Genomic DNA, 15,664 nt, shown 5'->3' on the forward strand with positions numbered 1-15,664 from the left:
AATTCAATAATTTTGCTGCCTTTAATTTTTTATTTAAAAAAATTAATTATTTGAATTCAAATATTATTTAAATTTAAATTCAATATAGTATCTTTTTTTAGAAAGAAAATATATTTATTACTTTACTTATTTTTAATTTTTTTAAAATAATGTATATTTTCTTATAAGTTATATATTTAAATTTTAAAAAAGATTATAAATTTTTTTTTATATAAAATCGCTGTTTTAACATATTTTTTAAAATTTTTGTTTTTTTTTAAAATAGCTTCCTGCAGCGATTTAATAAATTTTTTTTTTATAAAATAAATCGCTGCACTGGCAGCAATTTATTTTATAAAAAAAAAAAATTTTATAAATCGCTGCCCTGGCAGCGATTTTAAGAATTTTTTTTATTATTTTATAAATCGTTGCACTGGTAGCGATATACCTTATTTTTTTAAAAAAAATATATAATTAAAATATAAAATGCAGCGATTTGTAAGAAGCAAAATTTTGAAATCGCTGCTTAGGTAGCGATTTCATTTTTTTATCAAAAAAAAACTTTTTTTGCAAAATCGCTGCTGAGGCAGCGATTTTACTTTTTCAGGTGAGGTAAGTCGCTGCACCTGCAGCGATTTTACCGTTTTGGTTAATATAAAATTTTATATACCGTTTTGAAATTTTTGTTAATATTTTGTATCCTTTAAGTTTCGGACTCTCTAATTTCATATTCGTGCTATAGCCTCATACTCATTTTGTTAATTCATGATATATACCAACTTTTTTATTATTATTATTTTTTATTCAAAATAATTGAGAAAAAAGTATTTAAATCATAAAAAATGTTAATATGAATTTAGATCCTCATATTTAATTTAATCCACTAGAAAAGGATTGGTTATATCATAATTAGCTACCGAAATTTCTTGCTCAGACACCCTCCCTCCCCCTTCTTTCTTTCTAAATTGTGCTAAGAGAAGAGAATAATAAGAATTCTCTAATTTTTAATACCGAAATCATTAAATGATTTTGAATTTCTAAAAAAACATCAAAAGTATCGAAGCGTAGATCCAATTCGAAAAAAAAAGATAAAGAGATTAGACAACATAATAATAAATATAATAATTAGCAATGGATATGGTGATGAACAAGGCAGGTTCGTATTTGATTGGTCAGAAAGCTGGCAAGGAATTCAATTCCGTCACCAATGATCTTAACGTATGTAATTTTCTTTTTTACGTTTTATTTATTTGATTGTTCAAATTTTGAAGGATTTGATATTGGAATTCTATAATTAATTACTTATGTTTAATTTATGATTTGGTAATGAAGATTGAATTTTATTGTGTTTTAGAGGGTTTATAAATATATAGAATTCATATGAAAATTTTGTTTTCTTTTTTCTTTTATAGCATACATGTTTGTTCTAGAGTTTTTTGTGATCTTGTTTCTTTTTTATAATCTTATTTGGAGGAAAAAAAGTTATTTACTTCCACGTGAGGATGACAGAATTGATGAGAAATTAGATGGGGATGTGAGAAATGGGAAATATGGTACTTTGTTGAGTTTTATTATTTATAATTATAATTATTAGATATTCGAAATTCATCAATTTGATAACCTAGATTCTAATATAAATGTCTTTGTTGGCATAATTTGTTTTTCAAATATAGTGGTACTGCACATAAAATTGTTGGAGGAACAAAACGGCTAGTCATCTTAAACAATAATCTTACTTGGGGCTACATGGAACTTTTATATTTTTTCTTTATTCTGACCTTTTTCTCCTTCAAAATTAGAACTTGCAAAACAGTATTACTGGAGGAACCAAAAAGCTCGTGAACAAAATGAAAGGTTAGTCTTCTGCCTGATAACTCGATCGAGAGAGAAGTATTGAGAACGCCTTTAAACTTGACGTGAATTATTAGATTCATTTTCGAACTATATATTAACAGCAATAGAAACGCCCTTATATTTGACTAACTGAACTTGAATACATCCTTAAGTTCTCACCAAGTTTAGGGGTCAAGACTTGTTATGTCATGTGACAAATCGAAGAAGTATAAGTCGTGCTTTAAGATTATCAATAGTTCAGAAATGAAACAAATAATTCACTCCAACTAGGGGGTGTTTCAATGATTTCTCTCAAAAACTCAATTAGCCCCTACTCCTTTTCGCTCTTTTTTTTTTCTTTCCAAATTTTGGTTCTTAAAAGTTACACCACTGTTTATTTTATTTTTATTTCATAATATTGAAATAAACTGCGTGAGCATTTCATCTAAAAGTTTAACTTATTTTATCAACAAAATTATCTCCTTATCACCTTGGTATCCTTTTAATGCCATGATACAATGTTGAAGTATGTTACTATCTCATCTGATAGTTAAAGCAGTTAGAGAGTTCTATGTAAGGATGATGATCCCTACTATATATTTTGTAGGAAAAACACAAAGGCCATTACCAGAGCTACTAAAGGAGTATGAAATTCCAACGGGCATTTTCCCTCGCGAAGCAACAAACTACGAGTTTAATGAAGAGACAAAGAAACTTACTGTCCATCTACCGGAGATATGTGAAATTACATATAGAGATGCATCGATTGTACGATTCAATAATACAGTTAGTGTACATATAGAGAAGGGAAAGTTAGATGAAATAGAAGGAATGAAAACAAAAGTAATGTTCCTTTTTATAACAGTTAGTGTTATTTTGTTTGAACAAACAGAAATTCATTTCACTGCTGGATTGAGGAGAACACGTCCAAGAAATGCATATGAAGCCATTAGAGATGGAATTGGGATAGACAAATTCTAGTGAGATCAACTAACTCTCAACATTGAGTTTTTCGTATAATATGATACTTTCTTGTTAAAATTTTGGGGAGAATTGATTTTATAGGTAATGTATAATTTTTTTTTAGTTTTATGATTTTTTGTGAGAGATCTTCTTTTTACAAATATGTTTTAGACTTTCTTGATTAGCATGGCAATACATTACTATGTGTTAAAAATTAAAAAAAAGAGATTCATAAGTTCGTATTATCATTTTATAATGAATTTATTGGATAAAAAGTCATGACAACTATTATTATAAACAAGAGGAAAATACCAGTAATTTGTATCCAACAAACTACAATTACTACTTGTAATTAAAAGTGACTTCTGAGAACAAACTTAGATAAAAATCATACTCCAGTCCACTATTATTTGTCAGGATAAGAATATTCACATTATTTAATGTTTTTTGATATAATGTGCAATTTGACTAATTGAACCTTACTATCAATCATTATTAAAATATTTTATACTTTTTGAAAACCGTAAAAACAATTTTTTTCACATTAAAGTAATCTTATAACTTTAAAATGGTCAATATTTTTTGCAACCAGTAGTTATGCAATTATTAAGGCAAAATTGAAAAAAGTGACTAATTATTTCTTGATTGTTTAAATTAACAATTAATTTTGAATAACTATTTTTAGTATATCTGTCAAATAATAGTGGAGGAAGAGAGTACAAAATATGTATATTTGAAATATTTGTCAAATATATATTTGATAAGTAATCTTCCTTCGTCCCATTTTATGTGGCAAAATTTGATCCGGCACGGAGTTTAAGAAATAAAGAAGACTTTAAAATATTTATCAAATTGCCCTTCAAAAAAGTAAATTCACTTTTCTCTCTTCTTATAAATGTATTAGATTAGTATAATTTAATTAAGTGGGACCAACAAAGATAAAAAAGAAATGTACCTTTAAATACTTACCATATAAGGAAATGTGACATTCTTTTTTGAACTGATCAAAAAGGAAATGGTGCCACATAAAATGGGACGGAGGGAGTAATAAGTTAAACGACAAACCATTAATTTTCAAAAAAAAAATCCAAAAAAAAAAAATTTGTGATCAAACTTAACGACCCTAAGAAAATGGGAAAACAAAAGTCTAATACTCCTTCCTTCCACTTTTATTTGTCATAATTTCCTATTTTAGACTCAAAGGATAAAAACTTTGACTATCATTTTATAATATATTTTTTTATCATATTGATATGCAAAAAATTGCAATCTATAATATTTTTTTATATTTAAATTTTTTATTTAAAATATTAAATTAATATAATCTAATTTAACTTTTAAAATTAATTTAATGAACTTTCAAAAAAATATAATATGACGAATAAAAATGGTACTCTAATCAAGGACAATACTCAATAACACGTAAGATGATAACGACGTATTCCGGAATTTTCCAATTTTGTACCCTTAACTATTCAACTTCTTTTTATTACGGCCACGAGCCCGCCACACGCCTCGCTCCCTCGTCGGTTCAATTAAATCGTACTCTACTTGAATACTCTCATCAACCAACTTTCTATATATATCTTATCAATGCTAATCTCAATCTTGAATATTTAAAAATTATCATCTTTCTTATTAATTAATTTTTCTAAATTCTGAAATAATGGCAGTTTCAGCTATTACTACTTTTATTACTCCATTGAAAAATTTATCGTTATCGCTTTCTTCTGTTTCAAATGTTGTTTTTCCTAAGAAACAATTCAAATTACTTTGTGCAACATCTGATGTTTCACTTACTGGTGTTGCGTTTGAGCCATTTGATGAAGTTAACAAAGAAGAATTTATGGTTCCTATCACACTACAAACTTCACTTGCTCGACAAAGATTCGAGGATGAATGTGAAGCTGCTATCAATGAGCAGATCAAGTCAGTTCTTCCCTTCGATCTTTTTGTGATTTAGCTATACATGTTAAGGTTGTTGGTGTTTGTTTACCACTCTTTACGTTTTTTATTCGTTATAGTTTGACTAGAGACAAAGTTTATAGAAAATAAGAAAAAAAATCTTCAAATTTTTTGTATACAGTATGAAAAACATGATTCTGTGCGCTTAAACGCATGTTACATGAGATATTATAAGTAAAGAGTTACGAATAGAGAAAATGATATTTTTATTGTACTAAAAAGAGAAGTAAAATATATAATTGAACTAGTAAGAGTAGAATTGAAGTTAAATAAATAAAATATGATCTTTTCACAATTTAAGATTTAGATGAGATGGCACACAACATATCATGATATCTTAATCAAAATGAATTTTTAGGTGTTCTCTCACATGAAAGAAAAGAATTAAATCGCGCATGAATGAACGTGTTGAATGTATAGTTAAGTAAATAAAAGTATGTTAATTTTTAATAGCTTTTTAAGTTTTTAGATAAGATGAATCACAGTAAATCAGAAACCCCTAACCTCTGTTTCTTTCACTACAATAAAAATGACCTTTAGCGGCATTAATTTTTAATTGGCGCTATATATGTATTTTTAGCGGCAATTGTCACTCTTTGTATATGTCCCTAAAACCTTTAGCGACATTGATTCTAATGACACTTAACTAATGCCGGTAAAAACTTTAACACTCTTTTTATTAGTCTCAATATTTAATGTTTCTAAAAGTTGTTTTTGTTACAGTGTTTTAGTACTCACATGGATGTATGTACTCTGTCTAAACAATGGAAATCAAATAGGGAGTTAAAGGAAAATCATGGGTATATATATGTATATAAGATTAACTTTTATACACCTAGTGAAAAAGATCACCTGAAAGATAGTTACGTGTAATTATTCAGAAGGTGAGACTGGTAACCTAGAAAATAAGATATGTTATCTGTTATAACAAGTTAAAATATAATGAAGGCGTGAAAATATTTCTCCATACATATATATAAGTTAATTGTTTTGCTTATTGAGTTCATTATGTATTTGATCTCAGTGTGGAGTACAATGTTTCGTATGTATACCACGCCATGTACGCCTACTTTGACAGGTACAACGTAGCTCTAAAAGGCCTCGCAAAGTAATGACCAGAAAATCATCAATCTCCATATTTTTCAATGTTCATGTGTTAATAGAGAAATTTTGTACCAGATTCTTCAAGGAGTCAAGTGAAGAAGAAAAGGAACATGCTGAGAAGTTTATGCATTATCAGGTCACCTTGCACAATCATAAATTTTGAAAAGGACACTATACTCCATGTGTCTCAATTTATGTGACATATTTTCTGTTTTAGTACATCGCAAAAGGAGTGTTGCATTTCCTTAGTTGAAAATAATTTAGCTTTACAATTCCCCTTTTACGGTTAATTACATGATTTATAGTCACATAAATGATCAGAAGTTTATTTTTTTTGCTTCATATGAATAATAGAACATCCGAGGAGGAAGAGTGAAGCTACACTCTATTATGATGCCTCCCTCTGAATTTGATCATGTTGATAAGGGAGACGCGTTGTATCGGTTAGTTTTCTTGGATTCTTTTATGAGCATAGTAACCTCTCGAGTCAATAATGTGCCCATTTAGACACATCTGATAAAATTGGAACGATACAGAAAAGTTTATCATAACCCCATCACAAAAATGACACACACAAATCAAGAAATGATCCAACTTTATAAAGTCGGTAATTTCCATCTTCTGTATGTCGCATTGTGCATGTTATTAACTCTATCTGTTTGTGATATGCAGCAATGGAACTAGCATTGTCCTTGGAGAAGTTAACAAATGAGAAACTCCTGACCCTGCATAGCATAAAAAACCTCTTCTTTTTCGTCATATCAGACACAATTTCAAGTGTCAAATTGCCTAAATGGTATCCTTTGCTTATGCTTACACTTCAGTCTTGATGTACAACAGGTGGCTGATCGAAACAATGACTCCGAAATGAAAGATTTTTTGGCTGAGCAGGTAAATTTAATTGTTAACAATGAAGGATCCTTTGCTTATTCTTACACATTATATATCATGCTACTGGTTATGGCAGGTTGAGGCTATTAAGAAAATTGCAGATTATGTAACTCAGCTAAGGAGGGTTGGAAAAGGACATGGTATGATATATACTCTCTGTTGGATTTTGAAAAGGTGTGAATGGAAAATGAAGAGTTGCGACTTTTATGAAGAGTTGTGACTTTTATGAAGTGTTGCGACTTTTATGAAAAGTTGTGACTTTTATGAAAAGTTGCGACTTTTATGAAAAGTTGTGACTTTTATGGAAAGTTGTGACTTTTATGAAAGGTGACGACCTTTCTGAAAAATTGTGGCTTTTCCAAAGGTTTGTGACCTTTCCGGTAAGGCACAATAAGAACCTTTTCGCACTACCCTTTGTTTTCTATAAATTGAGGGATTTCCTCTCATTTTAATATAGAATTCATGGACTTCTTCTTCAACTACTAAATCTAGTATTCTAAGTGTACTTTACTGCCGTTGAGTGGTTCGCTGACACCGGAGTTTTTGGTATCTATACTCTGGTGATTGAGATCATTTTACCCTGGGAGGTCATATTCCAAATCAAACCTCGGATACTAGAGGGGAATAATTTCCTTAAGGGGACACTGTGAATTCAGTGGACTTGATCTTTTTCCTATTAAAAATTTTCCAGATTCTGGTATGTGTTTTACAAACTTTAGATTTGTGAATTAATTTCAGTTCTTCTATTCTTTTGTTCTTCACTGGTTCATTAAACTTGGTAACTTCGTGTTTCTGCAAAGTTTGTTGGAATCAGTAAGATTCTTTAGACACATATTAACAACAATTCTTCTTTAAAAAAATATTTCGTATATTTTTTTTTCAAATCTATTTCTGATTCTAGTTTCGCTACTAGTTTTAATTTTCTAGTTGTGAAATGTTCTTAAACTTTGTTTTCTTACAAAGATGTTCAAAGTTTTGCTCTAAGTATGTTTGGAATACAAGATGAACAACAATCTTAAGGAAATTATTATACTGTTAGTATTTTATTTGTATTCTACTGATTGAGAGAATCTGATCATGGAAGTAGAAGATAAATGCATTACTTCTCCATAATTCGTTGCTTTGTTTTAGCAAAGTCGAAGTGAGAATGTAACAAAATTTTTTTATGGTATTCCGTTTAAAGATTACCAGGTAACCTTCTTATTAAATTATCTAAGGAGGAAAATAGTTTCTAAGAGTAATCATATTTGATTTTTTTATTTTTTTTATTATGTGTATCTTTGGAAAAAGATTTGCAAACCATATGTTGTGGAATGAAATTTACTTCGCAGATATTGTTGCTTTTAAAATTCTTTAGTTTGCAAAAATGAGAGATTCATATTTTTGTTTGATAAAATAGTATGTCAAATTGTTATAGTTGGAAGACTATTTGATAAGAAAAACATTTCTATGTGATAAAGAATATGTGTTATTCTGTTTGGAGAAAAAAAGACTTTTGTAGTTTTGTACTCCATGAGAAATGTTAGTGTGTCTGATTTTTGTAGACTAAAAACTTTTGTGGTTTTATACTCTGGATAAATTGGACTTTGCAATTGGTTTGAAGAATATGAAAACTTCACATAATAAGTCAGTGTTGTACTTTTGATTTTCTATAAACTTCAATGTAACATAGAAATAAATTGTACAATTTTGTTTTGTCCTTATTGTTAATATTTAAAATACTAAGTGGCATCTCTATTTATGATAGAGAAAAAATACCAGTGACTTAGAATTGGTGATTTTGTGTCTCTATGGAATGAACTTTGACATTGCGTAAACATTGTCAAAGAGAATTGCAGCACTATAATTCTTTCGTAGAATAATGTTTCCAACATTAAAATATGTGGAGAAACTATTTTCAAATACTTGAAAAATATTTTTGAGATCACATTTGAAATGTGGGGGTTATTTGCTTATGATTAGACTTGGTGTCTAATTTAACTTTGGAACAAAAGATATGAAATTTAATGATACTTTTGTATTATGTTATACCCACAAAATTCTTGGAGTATATTTGGTATTGTGGTTGTTGAGTTTCTCTATTACTAGTATATAGTGTGACTAGTATGAAACATCCAAATTATATATATACTTGTTCAAAATAATTGTGTTTTTTTTTATGAAAAAAAAAATCACTTAAAATGTTGTGATTTTTAATGAAAAGATGTCTATTATAATAAAAGTATTTGCATAGACATGAATATTGGTGAATAGTCATTTGTTATGTTTTTATAAAAATAACAGTTGGACTATATTCTCTTTATTGAACCCGATGAAACTTTGTTCATAGGTAGTTCTATAACAATCACATTGAAAGTTATGGAAATGTCCTTGTGAAAGGATATTTGACAATCTAAACAATGTTTGTATCACACAAAATTGTAAGAAGTAGGAACAAAATATTAGTGAGGAAAAAGCTACCTCGCGAATAGCTTTTCAAACTCAATGTTTTTATTTGTTCTTACTTGCTTGAGTCAATGTTTGTGACATGAACACTTGGGGCATGTCAATTACAAAACCTTGTAAGAAAAAACTGATCAACTTAGAAGTTTTACCTAACTTTGAGTGCAATAAATAAAAATGTCAAGTTTTTGTGGAATCTAAGTATGTTGAGCATTCTTATAAATCTGTTGAAAGGAATTCTAATCCCTTAGAATTGATTTACACTGACATTGATGATATGAAGTTAACACCATCTCATGGTGAGAAAAAGTATTTGTTACTTTTATTGAGAATTGCATTAGAAATGACTGTCTTTGCTAAATGGTAAGGATGAAGCAATAGAAATGTCTAGACAATGTAATATCAAAGTTGAAAATCAGTGTGAAAAAAAATATATAAGAAGTGATTAGAATGGAGAGTATAAATCTCATTGTGCAGAAATATGTTTGGAAAGTGAAATATCAAACTACTGCCATATTCACCTCAATCTAATGAAAAACCGAACGTTGAAAGAAATGATCGATGCATTATTTATAAGTTCGGGTTTACACAAAACTTGTGTGGAGGAACTATCCTTACTGCAAAAGGAATCAACAAAAAGTTTTGTCCTTTTAGAAAGAAAGCGATTTTGTTTGATCAGAATACAATCTTTTCCATATGAGAAATGGAAAGAAAGGAAATCCAACTTGAAATATTTCAAAGTGTGGGGGTATCTAGTCAAAGTCCAAGATCCTATTCCTAAAAGAATTAAAATAGGACCTATGACTGTGGACTGTAAAATTAGACTTGAGTAGTCTAGAGAAGGGTCTAAAAGGCCTAAGAAATGAAAAGGATAATGTACTTAATAAAGAGATTCAGAGGCTTAGTAAAATGTTAAAGGACATTTACTTCCTTCGAATATGATTTTGTAACATTTTCTGTGTCTTCTGTAGACTCATCCTTTGGAAAGATGGTGTCAATAAACAATATTGAAAGTTAATTGATCTTCTTCAAGAAAATAAACCTTTGGGTTCAAAATGAATCTTTAGAAGGAAAAATAACAGTTGATGGAACTGTTGAAAAATATAAAGCAAGACTTTGTGTCAAAGGCTTTAGAAAAAAAAAAAAAATTTTGATCTTGTCGATATATATACTCGTTAGTAATTAGAATTACATCCATTCGGATGCAAAAATTATTACTGTGGTATATGACCTCCAAATTCATCAAATGAATGTGAAAAGAACTTTCTTAAATGTAGAATTGGAGGAAGAAATTTACATGGAACAACCCGAGGGTTTTGTGGTACCTGGTAAATAAAAGAAAGTATGTGAACTTGTTAAGTCACATTATGGAAGCACCAAAACAATGACATAATTCAATCAAACCATGTCGGCAAATGGATTGAAGAATGATGGAAGTGATAAATGTGTTCACATTAAAATCATAAGGTCATTGTTTGTTTGTATATTGGTGATATGTTGATCATCAATAGAGACACTAATGACATAAATGCTACTAAACGTATGCTATAAAGCAAGTGGAATGAAAATTATTGGAGTTGCTAATGCGATCTTAGATATAAGAATTCGTAGAACTCCATAATGTTTAGCATTTTCACGGTCTCATTGCATTGAAAAGGTACTTAACTAGTTCAAATATTTGAATGTCAATATTGTCAAGTGTCCAATAAATGTGAGCTTTGCATTTCAAAAGAGTGAAAACAAAAGTGACTCACAATTGGATTGTGCTAGATTTTTGGGAAGCATGATGTATATCATATAGTGTGTGCGATCAGATATAGCATTTGCTATTTTAAACTGAGTCCGTTCACAAGTGATCCCAAATAAATTCATTAGATGACAATAAATAGAGTTTTGGAGTATTTAAAATAATACTTAAAACTATGTCTTGCATTATAACAATATCCAACAATATTGAAAGATATAGTGATGCAAATTGAATCATCGGAAGAATGAAGTAAAATTCACGAGTGGATATGTATTTACTATTGGTAGAGGAGCAGTCTCTTAGAAATATTTCAAAAGAGACATGTATCGCTAGCTCTACAATGATCTTTGAGCTAGGTGCTCTAGATAAGGTCGGTGAATAAGTTAAAAGACTCCGGAATTTCTTGATAGATATTCTATTTTGGCCCAAACCATTGGCATTAGTATGCATACACTTTCACAGTCAAGATGCAATAGGTAGGGCATGGAGCATGACGTATAACGGAAAGTCTCGTCATATACGACATAGACATGATACTGTTAGAAAACTACTCTCTAGTGGAATTATCAGAATTGACTATGTAAAGTCAAAGGATAATGTGTCGGATCCACTTACAAAAAGGCCTAACTAGAGAGAAAGTTAAAAGATCATCTAAGGGAATGAATTTACGGCTTAGGACAAGTCATCATGGCGGTAACTCTATCTAGCAGACTGGAGATCCCAAGAGCTAGATTCAAGGAGAAAAACAAAGTTGTGAATGACGGTTCGGCATTGTCAATAAACTCAATCCATTCTCATGATGAAGACAATGCTCAGGGACAAGGATACAACATTAAGGCTTGTTAATGAGTTAATAAAGCTTAATGGTTTTAATGATTTGCTAAGTTTGGCAGAGTTGACCAAATAGTGTATCTACGCGATAACACGGTTAGAAATCACCTATGTGAGTGTGAAGTGTAAGCCGCTTCAAAGAAGATGATTGTCAAAAGCCCATCTCTCTATACACTCATGAAACCAGGAGGTGTTCATGGCTAAAACGAACACAACCGTAAGAACCATAAATGGTAAAGGGTTAATTGTGTGACATATGGTTGTCTAGGTATACACCAAAGTTCGACGGTTCAAAGATATCGCATCTACCGATTGACCGAGTATATCCGACATATGTTCACTACGGAAAGTCCAAGGGGAAACCTACTTATCCAGATGCAATTAATTCTTGCTTGTAAAGTACACATACTTGTCCGTTTCTCTGTCTTCGAGTCATTCCCCATTCATGCGGGGGATTGTTGGATTTTAAAAAGGTGTGAATGGAAAATGAAGAGTTGCGACTTTTATAAAGAGTTGTGACTTTTATGAAATGTTGCGACTTTTATGAAAAGTTGTGACTTTTATGAAAAGTTGCGACTTTTATGAAAAGTTGTGATTTTTATGGAAAGTTGTGACTTTTATGAAAGATGACGACCTTTCTGAAAGATTGTGACTTTTTCAAAGGTTTGTGACCTTTCCGGTAAGGCACAATAAGAACCTTTTCGCACTATCCTTTGTTTTCTATAAATTGAGGGATTTCCTCTCATTTTAAATAGAATTTATGGACTTCTTCTTCAACTACTAAATCTAGTATTCTAAGTGTACTTTACTGTCGTTGAGTGGTTCGCTGACACCGGAGTTTTTGGTATCTATACTCTGGTGATTGAGATCATTTTACCCTGGGAGGTCATATTCCAAATCAAACCTCGGATACTAGAGGGGAATAATTTCCTTAAGGGGACACTGTGAATTCAGTGGACTTGATCTTTTTCCTATTAAAAATTTTCCAGATTCTGGTACGTGTTTTACAAACTTTAGATTTGTGAATTAATTTCAGTTCTTCTATTCTTTTGTTCTTCACTGGTTCATTAAACTTGGTAACTTCGTGTTTCTGCAAAGTTTGTTGGAATCAGTAAGATTCTTTAGACACATATTAACAACAATTCTTCTTTAAAAAAATATTTCGTATATTTTTTTTTTAAAATCTATTTCTGATTCTAGTTTCGCTACTAGTTTTAATTTTCTAGTTGTGAAATGTTCTTAAACTTTGTTTTCTTACAAAGATGTTCAAAGTTTTGTTCTAAGTATGTTTGGAATACAAGATGAACAACACTCTCTAACTTACTGCTCCTCGTTTTAATTTTTTAGTCTTAGTTTTCTTTTCATCCCGTTTCAAGAATAATGTTTTTCCCCTTTTTGGCAATTTTTAGATTCTTACTTTCCACGTGTCATGTTTAAGACCACAATGTTAAAGAACATTTTGTTACATTCCACGTGTATCTTTGGTTTAAGAACACAAGATTCAAAAATCTTCTTTTACCTTTTTAAACTTTGTATCTAATTAAAACCAACCAAACAGATTGAAACAGAGTGAGTGGTAACTAAACTCACACTGTTTTGGACTTAACTAAGTAATATACCTACCTAATATATTAAAAATAATATATTTATTCTTTACTTACAGGAGTGTGGCACTTTGATCAGATGCTTTTACATTAATATATATAATGGTGCAGCTTGAAGGTCTCCCAGTTCAGGCTACTTTATCTTAAGATTATTAGGCTCTACTATGTTGTAGTCCTATAATGTAATATATATTTATGTTAATTCAAATTCAAGTCATGTATAGACTTGATCCTAGAAGAATAATATGGAAGCTTGCTTTCAAGAAATAAAAGTAGTTTGATGAGGAATTAAACCATTGCTCTCATCTCGCTAAATTTGCTAGTTTATTGCTAAGTAGATGTAATCTTTACTAAAGGTGTTCCTAGTTGAAGAATGAAAGAGTCTCGTATTGTTAGTAGGCTTGTACAATCCTTATTCGTTTGACCTAGCTTTTGGAGAGTTAGGTCTAAGACCTAATTTTACATACCTCTCGACTACTCCTATACCTGTAGAAATATATAAAGGGCCATCCGTCAAGGGGGTTGAAATCTCGCTTCCATCTATCCCCAGTCATGATGTCGTTAACAGAACTAGGAAAATCAGCAAAAGAGTTAAAAACTTTGGGGTTGATCAAAAGAACAACTTAAAGAAGAAGTCGAATATTGATGATCAAAATGAGGATCCCAAACTGCAAGAGCAATAGGTCGTCTCACATGTAAAGGAAGGATCATGTACCCACAATTCAAAAGTTCCATTCCACTTATGACTTACATGTGACTGCACCAACTATGAGTAAAGATCTTATCATAGTCAATACGAGCCCTCATCGTCCATCCAATGCACAATGATGGAACAGAGGACATAATCAAAACAACTAGATGATGTCTAAGCAAACTTGACTTATACTTAATGAGGTCTCAATTCATTTGAGAAAGAAACAAGCACATTCTATATGTATTAAACTCTAATTTTGTTAAGAAATCTCCAACAAAGAGGCCTTTTCTTGCATTTGGTTTCATTGACATTGGAGTGAATCATCTCCCACATAACTTGTATATCATTGTATCCTGCACAAGCCTCCATATCCTTGTAAAGATTCACCAATCCACTTCTACTCCCTGTCATTACAACCATCAAATTAGGCCTTAAGATGTGACAAAAATACCAAAAAAATAATTCAAAATTTTCAGTGAGTGTACTTTACCTTTGTTTCTAACATTAAGAGAACTGCATTTAGATGAAAATAAAAATGAGTTCTTGAAGTTGAAGCTCTTAGTAGGAAGTAGAAATGAACTATTGAAGTTGAACCAGAGCCAAGTTTTCCTCATTTCCTTTTCTACACAAACCATCTCTTTGACCTTGTTGGTATTTATATGTCATGACATGTAGTGAATGATTGGTCAATTGAACACTCTTCGTCGAAAAATTATAGTATGTATACAAAAAATATATAGATTAAAAATTATTTTTCATACATAAATATTTTTAGGAAACTTCTGACTTCGCCACTGAGTACTCTTTTAATATAAATAATCTTTTAATAGAAGAAAGTCCAAAAAGGATTAGACAAAGTAGAAAACAACATCCAATAAGATGGAAAAGTTTTTTTATGTTCAGACAAATTATACTTGACTTTCTATAAATAAAATTAGGAAATCATAGAAATAGTTTAATAGTACTTATTGTGATTTAAAAAAATTTGAAAAAAAATATCTGAATATTTATGGGAAGGAAATAGACATGTTGAGTAGGCATATTTTTTTTGTATTTTTGTTTTGCTACTTATTATTTTGATCAAAGATTCCAGGTCCTATTGTTTCTTAGATGTGGTGATAATGGGACCCTTGGTCAAACGGTTTGTTGGCTTTTCTTTTATTTATTACTTCCTTAATTTCATTAGTTTTTGCATTTTTGTTTGCTTGACCATCAATCTTTATTTGCTCACATTGGTTTTTTTCTCTAAATAATTAGTTATTTTCTCGATTTCTCATAAAGACGTTCCTTAGTAATATTATCATGACTAGAAGTCATGTGTGGTAGCAATATCAAACCAAATACGACGAGTAGTGGGATTTTAAGCTAAGCCTTAGATAAATCTTGAAAATCGTAATGTCATAATGCTTTTTTTAATTGAAGTTTGATATATGTATTAGAGCCCGATTATTCCGAATTCGATCGTATAGGGTCCGATCCCATTTGTAATGGAAAGTGTTCCTTGCCAAGAATTTTTCTTATTCAAAACTCAAACTCAAAACTCTAATTAAAAGAAACAATTTCAATATATTGTATCACAATATTTGGCGAAAATTAATGTCATGATTTCAT

General features: G+C 30.2%; 2 protein-coding genes, 1 long non-coding RNA gene and 1 other non-coding gene across 4 annotated transcripts; 3 read left to right on the plus strand and 1 right to left on the minus strand.

Annotated features, from left to right (window-relative positions):
* The first annotated feature begins 923 nt into the window (after window positions 1-923).
* Window positions 924-2,921, plus strand: LOC107030872 (uncharacterized protein At5g01610-like). Its single transcript, XM_015232096.2, has 3 exons — window positions 924-1,197; window positions 1,779-1,833; window positions 2,420-2,921. Exons 1-3 carry the CDS (start codon window positions 1,111-1,113, stop codon window positions 2,791-2,793), a joined length of 516 nt encoding a protein of 171 aa, XP_015087582.1. The 5' UTR covers window positions 924-1,110; the 3' UTR covers window positions 2,794-2,921.
* A 1,476-nt stretch (window positions 2,922-4,397) lies between these two features.
* On the plus strand, window positions 4,398-13,453 carry LOC107030836 (ferritin-3, chloroplastic-like). Its single transcript, XM_015232073.1, has 8 exons — window positions 4,398-4,704; window positions 5,765-5,848; window positions 5,920-5,980; window positions 6,199-6,285; window positions 6,516-6,599; window positions 6,685-6,735; window positions 6,812-6,875; window positions 13,419-13,453. Exons 1-8 carry the CDS (start codon window positions 4,442-4,444, stop codon window positions 13,451-13,453), a joined length of 729 nt encoding a protein of 242 aa, XP_015087559.1. The 5' UTR covers window positions 4,398-4,441.
* On the plus strand, window positions 6,340-6,444 carry LOC114074107. Its single transcript, XR_003574589.1, has one exon. It is a non-coding gene; the product is annotated as a U6 spliceosomal RNA (small nuclear RNA).
* Window positions 13,454-14,071: 618 nt separating the features above from the next.
* Window positions 14,072-14,712, minus strand: LOC107030877. The gene is made up of 2 exons (XR_001458164.2): window positions 14,544-14,712; window positions 14,072-14,457 (listed from the first exon to the last, which is right to left on the minus strand). It is a non-coding gene; the product is annotated as an uncharacterized LOC107030877 (long non-coding RNA).
* Between the last annotated feature and the right edge of the window lie 952 nt (window positions 14,713-15,664).

This window comes from Solanum pennellii, chromosome 9 (assembly GCF_001406875.1).
Source record: "Solanum pennellii chromosome 9, SPENNV200".
Lineage (NCBI taxonomy): Eukaryota > Viridiplantae > Streptophyta > Magnoliopsida > Solanales > Solanaceae > Solanum > Solanum pennellii.

Coding starts and splice junctions, on each gene's coding strand:
- LOC107030872 (XM_015232096.2), top strand. CDS start 1,111: ATGGATATGGTGATGAACAAGGCAGGTTCGTATTTGATTGGTCAGAAA. Junction 1,198..1,778: donor CCGTCACCAATGATCTTAAC/GTATGTAATTTT, acceptor CTTCAAAATTAG/AACTTGCAAAACAGTATTAC. Junction 1,834..2,419: donor GCTCGTGAACAAAATGAAAG/GTTAGTCTTCTG, acceptor TATATTTTGTAG/GAAAAACACAAAGGCCATTA.
- LOC107030836 (XM_015232073.1), top strand. CDS start 4,442: ATGGCAGTTTCAGCTATTACTACTTTTATTACTCCATTGAAAAATTTA. Junction 5,849..5,919: donor GCTCTAAAAGGCCTCGCAAA/GTAATGACCAGA, acceptor ATTTTGTACCAG/ATTCTTCAAGGAGTCAAGTG. Junction 6,876..13,418: donor GAGGGTTGGAAAAGGACATG/GTATGATATATA, acceptor CTTTACTTACAG/GAGTGTGGCACTTTGATCAG.